This window comes from Urocampus carinirostris, chromosome 12 (assembly GCF_059441175.1).
Source record: "Urocampus carinirostris isolate Australia breed hairy pipefish chromosome 12, RoL_Ucar_1.0, whole genome shotgun sequence".
Lineage (NCBI taxonomy): Eukaryota > Metazoa > Chordata > Actinopteri > Syngnathiformes > Syngnathidae > Urocampus > Urocampus carinirostris.
Window position 1 is genome coordinate 26,338,701 of NC_142360.1, and position 18,742 is coordinate 26,357,442.

At 38.1% G+C, this 18,742-nt stretch overlaps 1 protein-coding gene across 1 annotated transcript in view; it reads left to right on the forward strand.

Moving 5' to 3' along the window:
- The first annotated feature begins 3,133 nt into the window (after positions 1–3,133).
- rabgap1l (RAB GTPase activating protein 1-like) overlaps positions 3,134–18,742 on the forward strand; it is a 146,802-nt gene continuing 131,193 nt past the window's right edge. The window contains exons 1-4 of the mRNA XM_088349383.1: positions 3,134–3,224; positions 12,727–12,936; positions 15,789–15,942; positions 17,964–18,177. Coding sequence (XP_088205509.1) covers positions 12,799–12,936; positions 15,789–15,942; positions 17,964–18,177 — 506 coding nt within the window. The 5' untranslated portion in view covers positions 3,134–3,224; positions 12,727–12,798. The remainder of the gene's footprint in view (positions 3,225–12,726; positions 12,937–15,788; positions 15,943–17,963; positions 18,178–18,742) is intronic.

Genomic DNA, 18,742 nt, shown 5'->3' on the forward strand with positions numbered 1-18,742 from the left:
GATCGCTGGCGCTGCCTTTCCTCTATATTTTGATAAACTTGTGAGTAACATTACGCATTTGGGTCCTCCTTCTGTTCTGGTTGTGACATAATTTCCTTTTTTGTGATAAACATTATTTAACTCATTTTGCATTGTTACATCACTCAATGAAACCATTCCTAATTCAGCAAAAATGTTGTTTTCATACTTTGTTGACAAACAATGTTAAACATGTTTACTTCATATAATCAAGGGCAAATATTTGTACTGGACACTGGTATCAAGTTCTATTACGTGAAATTTTGCAATGTTTATAAAACCCATGAAGAATTTCAGGATGATCTTTTTTTTTTGTTACAATCTGCTATATTATTCACTTACTTACTTATGTATCCCAGTATCTACAGGTTAAAAATGAAAAATATTTTGAAATGTTGGTATGTAAATAAAAATCCATATTATGTGTAATATTTGAAGGGAAATCATTTTGACGAATAAATATTTGTAAGTGCTTGGAAAGTGCATGAGTGGTTATTTTGGAAGCCACATAAACCGAAGTCGTCCAGGGGCATCAGGATGAATAAATGTAAAATTTTATTTACCCTTCGTTATTATTACTGAGTGAATGACAGCATTTTACTGTACAATGTGAGTGTATGTAATAAATATATATATATATATATATATATATATATATATATATATATACAGTATTTATGTACAGCATGTGTTCTCAAACATGGTCTCGTCACATTCATGACATTCCAGTGAATCCAACCGTGTAAAATATTTACTCCAAAACACACTATTATGCTGACAGATAAAACAAAATTGCATTCCTGCATCGTTTGGCGTTCCTTGTCGTAATTAGTTCATTTTGCCCTATAATTCCTTTTTAAAAACAAACAAAACATCTGAGCTGTTTTCCAATTTGGCCATTAGCCTCTGACGTTTTGATTGACACTACTCTCGACCAATTTCAGGCTTGTTTTCACGGTCCGTAGCCCGCCATTGCCTACGGAGGCCTGTTTTGAGAAAACAGACATGACCTACTTTGGCTTAAAAAATCTTCAGCCAAGAGCGACTGATTTAAATGATATTGACACACTGGTTAGCCAATGAAACTCCCAACATAAATGTATGCCATTTTCCGATTGAGGATTTAAATCAGAGCCATCAATAATCGGGCGCATTTTTACGCGTGAATATCACGCGAAAGTGTGCACAATAGGTGATTGAATTCTGGAAAGGGAAGTTTACATTTACAACTCTTTCTCAATGTCAAAAAATATGCCGAAGTTAAATACACGGTTGCAGAAGTTTTAGAGCTGTAAACCGGTCGCCTCTAAATGGCCACTTTTTGAAACACTTTGACATACCTTTAAAAATGAGTAAAATACAATGTTTAGTTTTTCAGATTGTAATAAAATTTGACCTGGGACCAGGTAAGGTTTCATGCTATTGTCTCTTTCACAGCAAAGATGCCCATACTTAATTCTGTAGAGTATTCAACGTTTGGTCAGAGTTCCGTTTTGCAATGTCAGAGAATGATCAAACTATGTCAAAAGATGTTAAGTGAATATTGTGTTTTAAGTTATTGTTATCTGACTGATACTGGTGGACTGTGAGGTTGAGGAGGGGGGCGTTAGTTTGCATTTGCGTATCAAAGGTTGCTGTAACAACTTCACCAAAAGGGGTTTGCCCCTCCCAGAAGACTGGAACCGAGAGCTGGTACACATCTCACCTCGCAAGGGGAGTCTAAATAAGTCTAAAGAAGGCAAGAGGGCATATCCTAACAAATAGAACTGGACCATAACCCTGCCCGGTCCTAACCAAGTCTCCGCTAAACAAGCAGCCAGAGAACCTTGCCAAGTCAGCAGCCAAGCTTGATCAAGCTAGCGGCCAAACCGGTGGGACAAAGCCAGGGACCTCAGAGAAGCCCCAAGCCACCAACAGTCAACCTCTGCCTCAACACCCTGCATCCTGTGGTCCTCGGACCAGGTTTACCAGGATTCCTTATCCCTCTACAGCCGAGGACATGACTGGGCCGTCATCTTCAACGACGCAGAACTTCGCAGAACATCTCATTGTTACTACTAGGCATTGGTATTGGTGTGACAAGGGGGGAATTCTATCAAAATACAATAACGTAATAATCAAGCCAACGTGGTTTTCTATCCAAATGTTGCCAGTTTAAGTTCTCAACTTCTCGTGGTCTTTGTTTCATTTTCTTGTTATTGATTTGTGTTCTATTCAAGCTTTTTCAGTAGATGATTAGTAAAAGAAAAGTCTATAAATCCAAGAGTGTGTGTGTCTTGATTAATGTAGATTGAACTATCAAAAACGGTGTGTGTAACCACCATTCAGAATACTTAAACAAGGTTTTTCACCCGTTTTCCAAAAAGGCGAGAAGAGTTTTGAAAATAATAAACTTGGCTCTTCAATTCCATTGCTAAATAAATTGTTTGTTAGAATCGTTTTTTACCTCCCATATTTGCTACAACTCTTTTACCTAAGAAAAGGCAAACGTGAAGAAAAACTTTCCATTTGTGTATATTCCAACTTAAATGATTCAATGTTAGTAGCACTTGTGATTATTTCAGTCTGGGACAAAACGTCAGTGTCTTTCAAAAGAAACCAGATTCTCCAAACGATTCAAGAACAGCATTCAGTTTAAACAGAAAAAGAAACTATTTCTAATCTTTTTAAAATACACTATTTGTTTCTCTATAATTTCAATGAATGTAAAAAAAGTTCAGGGTTGGTTAGGGTTACTTTAACTTGATTACTTTCAATTACTTTTGGATTATTCCAATACCAAATACGCTAACAAAAGACAAAAGAAACTAAATATGAATAAAATTATGACTCACAACACGTGGTAAGCTTTCTCTCTTGACTTTGATCTCCGGCAAAACTAGCATAAAATGCGACAGAAACAAAATGAAAATAAATCCAAACAGCTTGCCAACATCATTTTTGCTGTTACATATATTCCGTTACCCCCCAAGCCTGCACAAAATGTAGTCATTTTATTCATATTTAGTTTATTTTGTCTTTTATTAGCATATTTGGTATTGGAGTAATCCAAAAGTAATTGAAAGTAATCAAGTTAAAGTAACCCTACCCAACCCTGAAAAAGTTGTTTTGAACACGACGCCGGAGCGCTTGTCAATTGTCACGTGATCATCACACAACCGGAAAGCGTGCAGTTAGCACAGTGAACTCCCCATCGCTTCAAGCAAGTAAGTTGACAGCTTTTTAGAAGCAAACTTGCATATTTCGCTGACATGATGACGTTTTTCACGGATTTGACGATTCCTATTCCCTGTTTCTTCTTTTTGTGCGGTTTGTGCTGTTGCTGCCTTGCGGTCTGTCACTCCTCGGAAAAAAGGAGGCAATGTTTTGGCAGTCGAGCTTGTTGGTGTTAGCTTGGACGTTAGCTAGCGCGGAGTAGCCTTCCTGGCAGTGCTCTCCTTGCAACTTCCTGATAAACTCGCCCTCTTCTCACCTGTCCTGATCTGCTGCTGCACATCTGCAACTCGGCTGCGTTTAATTTCTTTAACATTTAGCTTCTTTTGGCGAGCAAAACGTCGCTTCAGTTTTGCTAATATACATTCTTTGTATTAACTCAGGGGTCAGGAACATTTTTGACCCAAAGAGCCCTAAAAGCAAAAAAATGTTTTAAAGATAAATTGAGAGAGCCACATCATATATTCATCTCATCTCATCTCATTAGCCATACCGCTTATCCTCAGTAGGGTCGCGGGGGGCTGGAGCCCATCCCAGCAATCATCGGGCAGTAGGCAGGGGACACCCTGAACTGGTTGCCAGCCAATCGCAGGGCACACAGGGACAGACAACTCATTCGCTCATTCACACCTAGGGACAATTGGACCGGCCAATTCACCTGAAATGCATGTCCTTGGAATGTGGGGGGAAACCGGAGTGCCCGGAGGAAACCCACGCAAGCACGGGGAGAACATACAAACTCTGCACAGAAAGTCTGGAGCTGGATTTGAACCCACGACAGGTTCCCATGACATGAACTGTGCCGCACAAGCGCTAACCACTGCGCCGCCGTGCTGCCACACATCATATATTTTCAGGCAAAATTGAAAAAACTGCCAAACACACTCTCTAGACAAAAGCTAATTCTTCAGCACATTTTATTTCACTGTGTGTCATTTGATAATTAAATCAAATGTATGAAATGATAATGCCAAATCCTGTGTCCCAAATCAATGTAAATATGCCATTTACAATTTGTCTTCCGCCTTCAGTTAAGAGTGCTGAAGCAATTTTTTTCCATGAAATTTCTCCTTTAATAACGGTTTCAAAACAATGTGCATGCAAAGTTCTTTTGTAAAAATGTCACAAATTACTGCAAACGATAAGCATATCATCATATTCACTTTCGGAGGAGACTGCACTGAGCGAGATAGAGAGAAGGAAGTGCCTTGCGCTATGTGCAGGGATCCGCCCACCTCTACTGCTCACCCAATCAAAGTCGTTTGCCAGCGTTTTTATTGATCAGTTTAAATGGTTTCTTATCGAACTTCTGCATTAAGTTGCTTCGGCTTTATAGGGATCAAAATCAGGATCAAATCACGTGACTTTGGAACGCCACAGAGAGATGTGCAATAGTTACATTTTATTTCGGAGCCATATGTACTCATGAAAATAGCCATATATGGCTCCCGAGCCATAGGTTACCTACCCCTGTATTACGTGGAGGAGCTTTCTTCTCAAAGTTTTTTTTTTTTTTTTGCTGCTTTGCAATTTATTGCCCTTTTTTCCTATCCATCCTTTTGATGATAAGGAGTAGTTTGGTTTCCTAGTTCCCAGAGGCTCGAGCACCTTTTTCGCCCCTAAAAGCCTTCATGGCAAAATATTTTTTATTGTTGCATTGAGAGCCATACCATATATTTTAAGACAAAATTCAGCAAAACTGCCAAACCTGTTCTACAGACAAAAGTAAAGTAAAGCCATGTTTATTTGTATAGCCCTTAATCACAAAGAGTCCCAAAGGGCTGGACAGATTATTGCAAACCACAGACTATTATTACACCATCCCCTGATCTAAAACCTACACGAGGGCAAGGAAAAACTCAAAAACCTCTACATGGGGAAAATGAAGAAACCTTGAGAAGGGACCGCTCATGAGGTAATCCCCCTTCCAGGATGACCAGGCTGCAATGGATGTTGCAATAACAAATAATACACAGATATTGTCAACAAAAAATATAGGTTATTAATATGCTATAGAATAGAAGTATGTTTTAAGCCTAGATTTAAACAGTTCCACTGAGGTTGCAGATCGAATCTCAGGGGGAAGAGCATTCCACAGGACTGGAGAACGCTCTCGAACCTGCGGATCTCTTCTTGGCTTTTGGGATCACTAGTAGACCAGCTTTTTCAGAGCGAAGGCTCCGGACCGGAACATAGGGCGAAATTAAATCTGAAAGATATGAGGAAGCAAGTCCATGCATGATTTTGTATACTACCAACAGAACCTTTAAAATCACATCCTAAGCTAACAGGGAGCCAAAAGCTCATTTTTGAGCACATTTAATTTTGTTAGATGATTTGATAAGATTTATGAAATAATAATCAACAATATCGACAAACATACCACTTTAAACATCCCAGAATTACGTAAGATTATTTTGGCTCGTTTTGACTTTCTTTTTTTTTCCGGAAATAATAGTTTCAAAAGAAGGCGTAACCAGAGTTTTTTGTTGTTTTTGTTGTTGTTGTTGGATTTTTCCCGATTTTTAGTCATTAGGTGACCAAGCCCCCCAATTCCAACCCCCTAATGCCAAGCAGGGGGCAATGGGAACTGATATTGTAGGTTTTAGGTACCTTCTTTAATGAGATTCCATTTAGTGTTTTTTTAGCGTTGTACAGCCAAAACGGGGTCTGACAGTGTGACACCTTGACTGTAAAACCGACGGTAAAACTATGCCCTTTTTGTATTGGAACGGACAGTTTGCCCGGTCAGAGTAGGTAAAGGCACGCACCAAACCTAACACTAAGCTTGCCAGAATTAGAACGCTGTGGTGGAATTCGCATAACAACCATTTTTATCACCGAGCCCCATGTACTCATGAAAAGAGCCATATATGGCTCGTGACCCCTGCTATAGTAGCAGTCACAAAATAGTTAGAAAGACAGTGTGTATCATTGTAAACGTAAATGGTCTGCATTTATATAGCACATTTCTATTCAATGAAGACCTCCCAAAGTGCTTTACAATGTGCTTCACACTTACCTATTCACACACACACTCACACACCAATAGGGATGAAAAACTATATATGTATGAATAGGGCTGATGCCACTGAACATTTTAAGTGGTTGGAAGTCAAAAAGATATTCATAAATGGTAGTTATCACAGTTTATGTTCACAAGCAAAAAATGTACACTGACATGAATTGTGTCATAAAAACGCGTCCCACACTCAATTCTTAAACTAATTTTACATTTGGGACTCTTTGTCAAGCAAATGTTAACATTAGTTTCACTACTTTTCTATTCCCTGTATTGTTAACCTGAAGAGCTTTCTACTGAAGGATTTTTTTTAATTTTTTTTTGCTGAGTGCATTTCATTTTTTTTTTTTTTTTTTTTATTAACCTTTTGATGACGAGGAGTAGGAGTATGATGCTAAAAGAAGTTTGGTTTACTTGTTCTTTAAAGCTGCAGCCACAAAATAGTCGAGGACTGTGTGTATTATCTAGCGCCTGTTTTAAACTATCATCAAACATTTACGAAAACATTTATGAATATATATATTTAAAAAATTGCTCACCTAAAGGGAGCCAACATGAGATTGTCTGCCATGTTGCGACCAAGTGGACCCCAAAAACTCAAAATGGCTGGACAAAAAAAAAAGCAATTTTAATGGTGCATTTTGACCACTTTGAGATTCCGTACATTATATTCTTCTTTGTTCTATAGGGTTTGTACAAGTGCTTGAAATACTTAAAAATGCTTCAATTTTAATGTTGTGTTTTCAAGGATTAAAAGGTTCCTGAATTTGGGCTTATGTGCTTGTAAATGCTTGATATTACCATTGCCATGTTTCTCTACATGTCTGATCATGAATGACACTGACACAGCTCTGTGGTTGCTTTTCTTTGCCATTGCATTTCTTTTTCCCTCTCGATTTATTGAAGTTTCCTTATATTTGGACGGCATTGTCCTATGAAGCATCATCGACCCCTATGGGTCGCGCCCAAGGGTCCATGCCACACCCAAGTAGGCCACTATGAAATGTGTATTACTGCAAGGATTAAATATCAATTATGAATATTTATTATGGGCCCTGCAAAAAATTAAGGTAGCATTTCCCAGTGGTAATGGGAAGAACATTTTTGCACAACACCTATATGTGGAGAGATTTCTCATAAATAAATATAGTTGTGATTTTTTTTTTTTTTTTAGATCTAAAAATCATATGTATTGGTAAATGCACACGCAAGAATCAAAATCTGATAAGTAAATCACAGATATATTTGTGTGTCTGCATAATACATGATTCACATTGGATTTTTTATATTCATGAAACTGGAGAAATAGGAACTTGGCTTTGAAAGTCTTGCAAACGCTCTTGAATTTGGCAATTAAAGAAGGTGTTCAAACCCTTGTTGCCACAACAATGACTTCTATTTACTCTATGATGGAACTTGGTAGTCATCCATTGACTGTAAACAGATAAATCACACATCCACTGTAAATTTTGTAATTTAGCCTATACAGTTTCATGTGAGACAATGCAGAATTTATTACAAAAATCTTCTTTACAAAGCCAGCACTTTTCCCTTTAATAGACAAGCTCATTACTGCCCTCTGCCAAGATACCACATTTCCCTGATTTTTATACAACTTGTCTTTGTATTTGCAAGGACACACAGAAAGAAATAAAACAAAGAAAATTGGTGTTATATTTATTGCTGCACAGATGAAGAACTGAGAATTTATACCGGTAATCCGGAATACAGTATATAGAAACAAATACATGGTAATCAATTAGTTGTTGATTTATTGTTGTAAAGATTTTTTGATTGATTCAAATAGTAATTTTCATTAAAAGAAATCTCTCTTGCATTCATGAGCCTCCAAAGGAATTGCTCTAAAAAAGTAATGTGTTAATGTTTCCCATAACGTCTGATGGTCCACACCCTCTTACTCAACTTGAGCCATCAAAGGCCCCAGCAGCAGTTATATGCTCTCAAAGTAAAAAAATAAATAAAAAGGGTTGATATGTTTCTCATTCATTTATCCACCTCTATGAACCCCTTTTGGATAAAAACGCTATTAGCACAGAAAGAAGCAACATCACACACACCTTCTCTGATGTCATGCATCATGTTAGTTCAGTGTACAGTATTTCAGTTTTTTTTTTTAACCTCTACACAGTTCTTTCACTTGCCAGCTGTGGTATAGCAGTAAAAACTGGGTCTTAATTTAGACACCGGAATTCACTTAAGCTTCAGTATAACTTGTTTCCAGTGCTACATGTAGAGAGGATAATGACTGCGTTGAGTCTAGAAATGGCGTCATCTTCATATCTGTGTGTCAGTAACAAAGCAGTTAAGTACTTAACAAGCCAAAAAATACGACAGATTTTGATCTCTTGCATGTTCTTGGCATTTGTTTGGTTGCAAGAAGTTATATGAACTGTGTGTCACCATCTGTGACAGTGAAAAGGAAAACAAATGAGTGACTTATTTGTAAAAATGAATCAGTGGACTGCTCAGTCAAGATAGGATTTGATATTGACGAGAATTGCAAACTGAAGGCCATTTTTTGGACCGCACAAAATACCTCCAAAAAATAAATGAAGTCTTACTTGTTGACTTGCATGTACTGTACTGGTGTTGTAGACCATGTCAATTGTGATGTACTGGTGGTGGGGTCAGTAACCTTTTTAACCCAAGGAGCCAAAGTAGCAATATATATTATCAGTGTTTGAAATAATGTCTGCCCGGACGCCCGGTGCGTGGATCTTTTACGTCGGGCGTACAACTTACACAACGTCTCTGCCCTGCCCTAGTGGCTGACAACTTTTTCACGAAAGAAAAAAAAAATCCTACGTTTTTTTTTGAAAAAAATCATATATTTTTAATTATTTTCAAATCAAACATTTGCCTTATTCCAATTTCAAAATCTTCCTTCGGTTTGGAAATTTCTGAATTTCGGTTAGTTTGGCAATTTGCATACTCGGCAGTGGATCAGAAGCCTGCATCTTTGTGCTTCCGGACTTTCCCGAGCGTTATAAGGTTGTGCATTTGCATATCATTTTCCAAAGTAAACGCAAAGAGAACACAAGAAAAATGGAGAAGTGGTTAGGAATCAAGCCAAAACCTCAGCCCAAGAAGAAAGTTACAAAAGAAGTCAACAATATATATGATGCTACAAAACGTAAACGTACATTAAAAGCATTGTGGAAGAGGAGTTCACGTGGCCTGTAGCAGACGACGCAATGCAAACATTGCATGAATGAAGATGAGTTAATACAGGTACATACTGATGGCAGATGGAAAACAGCGATGTCAAATCCATGCAATGAATGTTATAAGTAAATTTATAATAAACTTAATTTTAAAGTGTTGTTCTAAAATCTATTCTGATTATCAATCCTTAAGACTTTGCAACAATGTTTTTTATTTTATTTATTTATTTGTATATTTTTTGCGATGAGTCGTCTTATTGTGTTTCAAGTTGTGAAAAATGGGGCAGGCAACTTTATGGCTGGCCAGGCAACTTTTCAGTGTTGTCTGCCCTGGTGTCAGGTAACTTTTTGTCATGAGTTTGAGAGACTGATGATTATATATATATATTATTATATATAATAGAATAGAATAGAATAGAATATACCTTTATTGTCATTGTTACAAAATGGGTTAACATATTGTGACAACGAAATTGGGCATGACACTCCAGTTTTACACATTCACAGTGAGGTATGAGCCAAGAAGATAAAGGAACAGAGAAGATAAGGTTATAAAACAAGGGGGATAAGGCTATAGTTATCATTGACATGGTATTTACACAAGAAATGTCGGCATGTGGGATGTTACATACAGTGTTGTCGTGATACCGTTGGTATCGTAAGGGTTGTGCAATATTGCATTTGGTGCAAAGTCATCATAGTGCAAAAAATAGTCAGCATATGCATTGGTGCAAACATAGACAACATAGTGCAGAAAAAAGGAAATGGTCAGACATTGTGCAAGGTGAGCAGTAAACGTAGTGCAGTCGACATGTGCAAGAACATAGACATTAGTACCATTATATTCGTATGAGGTAGTGTTGGCACAAGTTTTCAGGTTTTTTGTGCTGTGTCTGTTTTGAGCAGTGAACAAACATAGTGCAGACAGCATGTACGTGAGTACCATTTTACATTCGTGTGAGGTAGTTTTTTGCAACAGTTTTCAGTTTTTTTGTGCGGTGTCTGTTTAGGGTGGTAATGGCTGTGGGGAAGAAGCTGTCTCTGAGTCTGTTTGTTTTTGCTTTGTGTGACCTGTAGCGCTTGCCGGAAGGCAGCAGGTCGAAGAGGTGGTGGCCGGGGTGAGAAAAGTCCATGATGATGTTTTCTGCTCTGCTGAGGTAGCGAGAGCAGGCAATGTCCTCCAGACTGGGCAGAGAGCAGCCGACGATTCTCTGGGCTGTTTTGATGATCCTCTGGAGCTTTTTCCTGTCATATATTATTGCAAGAAGTTATATGAACATATATTATTATATGTAATGTATATTGTTATATGTAATATATATATATATATATATATATATCAGCACAGCTTATCCGCAGTAGGGTCGCGGGGGTGCTGGAGCCCAACCCAGCTATCTTCGGGCGGTGGGCAGGGGATACCCTGAACTGGTTGCCAGCCAGTTGCAGGGCGCACAAAGACAGACAGCTCACTCGCTCATTCACACAGAGGGACAATTTGGACCGGCCAATTAACCTAACATGCATGTTTTTGGAATGTGGGAAGAAACTGGAGTGCCCGGAGAAAACCCACGGAAGCACGGGGAGGACCTGTAAACTCCACACAGGAAGGTTCGATCGCTTATCCTCAGTAGGGTCGCGGGGGTGCCGGAGACCATCCCAGCTATCTTCGGGCAGTGGGCAGGGGACACCCTGAACTGGTTGCCAGCCAGTCATAGGGTACACAGAGACAGACAACTCACTCGCTCATTCACACCTAGGGACAATTTGGACCAGCCAATTAACCTGACATGCATGTTTTTGGAATTTGAGAGGAAACCAGAGTGCCTAGAGAAAACCAACCAAGCACAGGGAGAACATGCAATTTGGGAGAACTGCTATTTTAAAGCAGTTTTAGGGGGTTGCTTATATGCGATGTAGGCATCTATGCGAGTACATAAGGGATCTAAAGTGTCTTCGGTTTTGCTGGTCATTTTGTTTTTTTGGAAAAAAAAAGAACAGTGAATATATTTTACTGTCTTGGTTTTAAACGCCACGATCCTTTCCTTGGATAAATTTGAGAAATTGACATTTTTTTTCTCGATTTTGGTCGCAGCTTGTCCTTGGGGTGGAATGCTGGGTCCTCAAGTCAGACTAGTTGAGAGCCAGTGCTTTAAAGTTTCTTACTGTTTTTAAAATCATTTGTTTGGAACATGTCATCATTACAAATTTGGCATCAAACAATCAAACCCTTAAAAAGTTAAAACGGGATCAGAAAGTGCTGCAGAAATACAGAGAAAAACGAGATGAAAATAAATTGATAAAACATATAAAGTAAAATGAAAATAATAATGATGACATGTTTGTCTCAACACAAGGGGCTGCCTATTAAACATATTTTATATTATTTTCACATTGGGAATGTTGACCTTATCCAAAGATTTCACCAATGTGTTTACATTTTTGATATTTTTTGGAGGATACAAATTTTGCTCCACATAAAAATTCAATTCGTTGCACTTTCTTCATTTTTGTTTTGTGTATCAAGTCTAAATGTAATGTGATATTTGGATAAAGTGGAAGGAAGAGAGTATCTTACACATTTGTATGTATTAAGCATACATTTGTATGTATTTTTGTTTACTGTTAAGTTATTTGTCAAACACATGGGAACCCATCCATCCATTATCTGCACTGCTTATCGTCGGTAAGATCGCAGGGGTGCCGGAGCCCATCTCAGCTATATTCGGGCAGTTGGCACGGAACACCCTGAACTGGTTGCCAGCCAGTCGCAGGGCACACAGGGACAGATTACTCACTCCCCCATTCACACCTAGGGACAATTTGGAGTCACAATTAACCTGCCACGCATTTTGGGGGAATGTGGGAGTAAACCTGATTGGAACCCATGACCTTAAGAACCGCGGTGGACGCGCTAACCACTCATCCGCCGTGTCACCGGTTAAAGAAACCATATATATATAACCTAAATTGTTTAATGAGCTTCCATAGAAAATATTCTTTAGCGATGTACAACCAGGATGAGTCTCTTGGTGTAACACTTACTGTAAACTGTAGTATGCTCTTTATATGCCTGACTGAACCATTCATACATGTGTTGCAAAAAGTTTTGCTTTTTACCCTTTCAAATCTTCATCAATATTGTTCCATAAATTCACACAACTAATATAAATGCATTAATCTTTTATTTTGCTTCTCGATTCATCTTTTTTTGTTTTGGATTTTTTTCTCCGAGAGCATTTATTCCTTTGAAGGTCAACTTTTTGTATTTTTCTGTATTTTTGTATTCAGAGCTGGCTGAACTGTGGAGAAAAGGGGAGAGAGTAACTCTGGTCTCCCCCATCTTCCTGAGAAGAGTTAACCATGGATGACAATTTGTCTCTGCACAAAGTGAGCAGCTCCACAGAGTCTGTAGCCACAGTCACCAGCGAGGAGTTTGTTCTGGTAAAGCCTGGCGCAACCGGGTCATCTCCAGGATCTGAGGGAAAACCCAAGCTCAAGGTCAGAAACGCGCCTCAGCAGACAGATCAGAAATATCCAATACATAATTCTGTCGGCCGTATGAATTGGGTTTTTCCAAATCATCTTTTTGACTAGCTTAAAAATAGAGCTGGTAAAACAATCATGTCTCATTTAAATTTTTGTTTTAAAGTATATTATGATGTCCATTCTTGATTAATTTTCAGTAATCCCTTGTTTTTTTTTTTGCTGGGGGTGCATATCTAAAACGTCCCGCAACAGAGCCACCACGTCTATGAACTGTTGCCTTCTGCTTGGTGATCCTTCAAAACTTGGACAAACAGGCTCAGAGACAGATTCTTCCCCAGGGCCATCAGGACCCTAAATGAACACACAAAACTGTTAATATGTTAATTGCGACTTATTTTATTTATTTATTTCTTCTAAATAAAACTGCGGAAATATATACTATTGCACGAAATTGTGAAAATGTATACTTGTTCCTGTGCACTATTCTTTTTCATTGCATTATTATTTCCTACGCAATACATAATTATTTATTTTGCCTGTTTGTCCTGATAGTCTTTTATCCTTTTTCTCTTCGAAGTACTTATGACATGTTTTGACCTGGAGTGCCATGTCTATTCTCATTGCATACAATGTTTAGCAAGGTTGATATAAATGACAAAGACAATTCAATTCAAACCCCGCAAAGTAGAAACCTTTATTTATTTATTTATCAAATCCTCAAGAACAAACCCATTTTATAGGCTCGAGTATTTGTAAATGTTTTTTTAACAAATAACTTTTGTTTTGTCTAGTTATAATTTTAAAAATGATTAGCCTTTATTGCACGACTGTATTGAGGACACAATCCAATGTACTTGATATGATACTTTGTCGCCATCATGCGGACTTTATGGAAAATTGCATTTACCTTCCGGTTGGCAACCAAAAAAAGCCATGTTGCACCCAAAGAGGCATATTGAAAAAAAAAAAAAAATGTCTGGAGCGGCAAAAATTAAAAGCCGGTCTTGAAAGGAAACCCATTTTTAATCTGTGCATATTTATTGGAAAACGTTAATGTGCCCTGTTTTGTCCTACAGAAACTATCTAGTCTTCCATTATCAAACAATTTTCAAAAAGTGTCAGCAGCGTCAAAACCTATAGATAGATAGATAGATACTTTATTCATCCCCGCAGGGAAATTCACATTGGCTCCAGAGGAAATTTAGCGGGTTGAGAAGTCAAGCTGTGTTGGCAATAGAAAGCTTTTGCTGCTGCCCTTTTGGCCCAGCCGCAGGTTCTTTGTCGCTCCAGACCGTATGTTGACATAATTAATTTCAGAGAAAATTGCAAATGGAAAAGATTTGCGCATACATAAGAGTTTTACAAATGTGGTCAACTCAGATCGCAACGTCGTAGACGTGCCTGCAGACAAGAAAAAAGGGGTCCGGACAGCTGTTTAGCTAATCAGAATGCAGAACATAGTTCACGATGAAAATTTGCGAATTTGAAAAACCGCGATACAGCAAGGGATTACTGTATTTAGGTACAGTATATCCTACAACCTTGTCTGGGAATTATGTATTTAGACTTTCTCATCACATTCACGATCTTATTGTCTTGATTCGGCTTGTGTACACACACACACACCATTATTACCAATGTTTAATTCAGATAAAAGTTTGAACATCTTTTGAAACATTTTCTTGTTGGTCTTTAATAATGGAAATCCAGGGAGTATATTTCTTGCAAGCATAGCTTGATTAGATACAATTTGCTGCTTTTTAATAATTTGACATGAAAGTGTTACAATGTCTTGCTTCATTACCCTGCCATGTACCAACTACAGCCACCAATATTCTGTTATTACTGTGTTTTGCAACCATTTTTTAATGTATTAACACTCTGTGAAGTAATTTTGAGCCAAGTATCTTTATAAATGATCTTAAATTACCATCTATTGCATAAGGCAGATCATTTAGCCCATTTTATTTATATTTATTTTTAAATTCATCCATTATTTATATATATATATATATATATATATATATATATATATATATATAATACACAAACCTTTTTTTATAACATTTTGAGTTATTTATATGTAGTGTTGCCTTTTAAAATAATTATGATATTATGAAATAAACAAACTAATTATTCCTAAAAATCGGCATCATTTTTGTTTTATCAAATCAGATATTTTAAAATGCACTAAAAGCAGAAAACTGCTACTTAAAGGTCTGTCCAACTGTCCAAAGTGATGATCGCAGCTTCCGTCAGTTCATTCATGAGTACTAGCATTATCTTAGACCCTCTGAATACCAATTTTTTGGGTTGGGGTTGGCGTTTGGACTGTATTTAAAACGGGCCTTTTCTTACTAAAGTCACTCTCCAACCCTCTTCGTCCCCTCTTCCCCCTTACCTAATGTGCTGCGAGTCCTGGAAAAGCTTTGGTAAAAAATAAAAGAAAATAGGCGCAGAGGATTTTTTTTTTTTTTTTATCACGGGACGAACGACCCCACCCTTGAACAGCCCATATAATCTGGCAATTGGGCAAGATTGTTCTTTCCAGTGTGGGTAGATGGGACGCAAGTGCTGTGCTTTTGCGTTGATGGTCCATTTTAAAATTTGTGTTCCCCTAAAATGCATTCACACTTATTGCCATTTGAAAAATACTGACTTTTTACAAATGTCTTATTCGTTCCAAAATAGGTCGATTGGAATTTGATTTGATTTGATTTTACTACAGTTGCAGTCGGCTGATAGTTTGTTTACTGAATCAGCTACGTTGGACGAGAGAAACATTGAAAACACACTCCCAAAGGTGCTTATGATATACTGTATGTTCTCCATTTATTTTTTTTGTGTGCCCTTTCTATTACTAGATGTCTTTGAACGGAAGTGAGCAGTTGGAGAAAGCAATGGAAGAGGTTCTCGATAGTGACGATGACGATAACATGAAGGTGGAGAAAAGCAACGTGGAAAAGATGGAGAAGCACAATAAGCCAGGAATCCAAGTACTGGAGATCCAATCACCAGGTAGTCTTCAGCCACTGTGTTCTGATTGTTATTTTGTATGACGTGTCTGGGGTTAGACACACAAAGCCAGGAATCACTGGTACTGCTGCTTCCTCACTGCTGAGTGGACTGGAAGGAAATGGTAAGACTAATGTAAAATAAAAGCATGTCAGCAGAGGAATTTCTTTTGCTGTGCAAATTGTTCTTCCTGTTTGCCGTGCTTTTAAGAACTCTTTTCATACCTTAAAACATCCTGTCAATCTTTGCATTTTTGCCAGTTTCCAATTGTCTTTTGTAAACACGTTCAATGCCGTCGACTTAATCTGAAATTCATTTTTAATGATTTTAGCTGTTTTATGGTCTTGTACTATGCTGAAATGTTCAAACCCCGTGGTAGATAAGTATTTTGGCATTTTTGCAAATAATGTTCAGCAGTTACAGACGGAAACTTGTTTATACAACGCCATTTTAGCGTTTCTAATTTGCATTTAGCTCTAAACTCGCGGTCTATGCTCTCACTTGTGAAATGAAGTGACTATTCATCTAAATTTGTTGCAACAAATGCCATTTACTGCAAAGAAGAGCCATGTACCACAGTCCTTTTTAACCTACCTAATTACTGCTAATTAAGGTTCTGTTGACCTCTGCAGCAGTCTGATTTCTCCCATTCGGATGCTACCATATCCGACCTTCAAGCGTTCTAAGCTAACGTAAACAGCAAAGATGCCTGATCGTTTGAGAAGCAAATTCGTATCTCAGACACGTTACAGACAAGGTGTCTGTACAATGTCACCAGTCACCAAAATACGTCATGCCACAGACCATTGGAAAGCTCAAACCCTTGGGATTCAAAATAAGCCGATCATTCAAAAAAATACTCATAACAGAAACATTACGATCAGCCTGAAACAAGATGCCTGAAAAATTTAAAGCCAGGGTAGCTCACCAAAGACGTCGTCTCGCACTTATCACCGTCAATGATAATACACAACCGCGGTCCCCTTACATCCGTGAGTGTAGTGAATCCAACCGTGTTGATTATTTATGCACTACAAAACATGCGATAATGCCGCCAAATTTTAAAAAAGCCACAGAAAAGCATCCCCGCATTGATGGACGTTGCTTGTTGCTAGCTGTTTGTTAGGCCGATACAATTATTTTCTCTAGGCCGTAGACGAACCTAACTTGTGATTCATATATTTTCCGGCCAATTGCACGCTTTGTTTTACCCCGCTTTAGCCTGTAGGAGCCTGTAAATGCTAGAAAGTATGCACCTTCTTTACCTCCAAATTACTTAAGCCAATAGTGACCGATTCAAATGACGATTGACACATTGGTTAGGAAATGAAACGCCGGTGTGTGTGTATATGTATATACATATATATGTATATATCCCAGCATGCACTGCACACTACTTCTACGGGGGAAACCGAGTCGGCGGCTTCTTACCGTAGTCGCGAGACCTGTTGCAACTCAATATTGAGCCATATAATACGGTGAGTATTATAAGGTGCATGTTCAGCTTTTTTTGAAAAAATGAAAGCTTTTAGGTGCGCCTCAAAGTGCGGAAAATACAGTAAATCAGGTTTCACCATTCACCGTGTGTTTGTCCATGGCCATTTTGTTGCGACCGGGACCTCCCACCTTGAGTGTCATTTTAATTATATCTTCCTAGTTGAAGGTTGGATAACTCCCACTTCCCACTTTTCTGGAACGCAGCATGTAGAGTGGTTGAATAATGTTGTCAATAAGGTAGTGAAAGAGCACCTCATTGAAATATTTCCCCAGAAATATATCTGTTATTTCTATTGTATTTACATATTTGACAGGTCGTTATTTAAAGTGATAAGAACAAGATAAAAATGATCGTCAAACTTGCAAAAACACTACTGTGAGAGTTGAATGATAATTACACACAACTGTTAACAAGTGTTAATTAAACTCTAATAGCTTAGTTGGTATGACTGTGTAGTGTGTACTGAATAAACTGACTGCCGACATAAAAAAGAATAGTAAAACATGGGTTTTATGTCTCCTGCCAGGCGTATTATCACCTTGTCCAGCACCGACCAGCCCCACGAGCCAAGAGGAGGACAGTGTGCAATTCCACAAGCTGTCATATTTGGGCTGCACGTGGGTCAAAGCCCCCCGAAATGAAGCTGAAGCCCAGAAAGCGATGGCCACCTTGAGAGCTGAGAGCGCCATCCCGATCCCTGTCACTCTGCATGTGCCCTGTGGACCGGAAGGCTCTGTGAGGTAGGCCAAATTGTGGACGCAAAGTTTTATTTTTATTGGATAATTTGTTAATAAGTTGGAAAACATATTTAATAGGAAATTAATTGTCAAATACACTTTTGGGGTGAGGGAGTGATTATTGGTCATTTATAGGAGTGACTCCACTATCAACCCCAAAACGTTTTCATCTAATTTAATCCAAAATCTCAAGATATTGGCTTTTGTACAATCAGTCCATTCCAGATTTTGCTTCTGCACTTCTATCCAGCAGCATCTGGATGTAGCATGCAGAGACTGCGTGAGAAAAACAACTCATGGCAGATAGAATAATATTTGTTTTGCAGTTGAAGTGGAACAAATTGTATCATGACACTCCAATTTATTAACATTAATAAATGCTTGATAAGCTTGAATGTTTAGGATATCAGACTAAGATTCATTCTGCCTAGATATAGTTGCACAATGTAATAGTACTAATCTGGTTCCAGGATACAGCATCTGCATTTTATAAGGTACCAATAATAATAAAAAGGCAGCTATTCTACCTGGCAAATATGTTCTTACTAGTCCAGAAACGTTGGTTTCT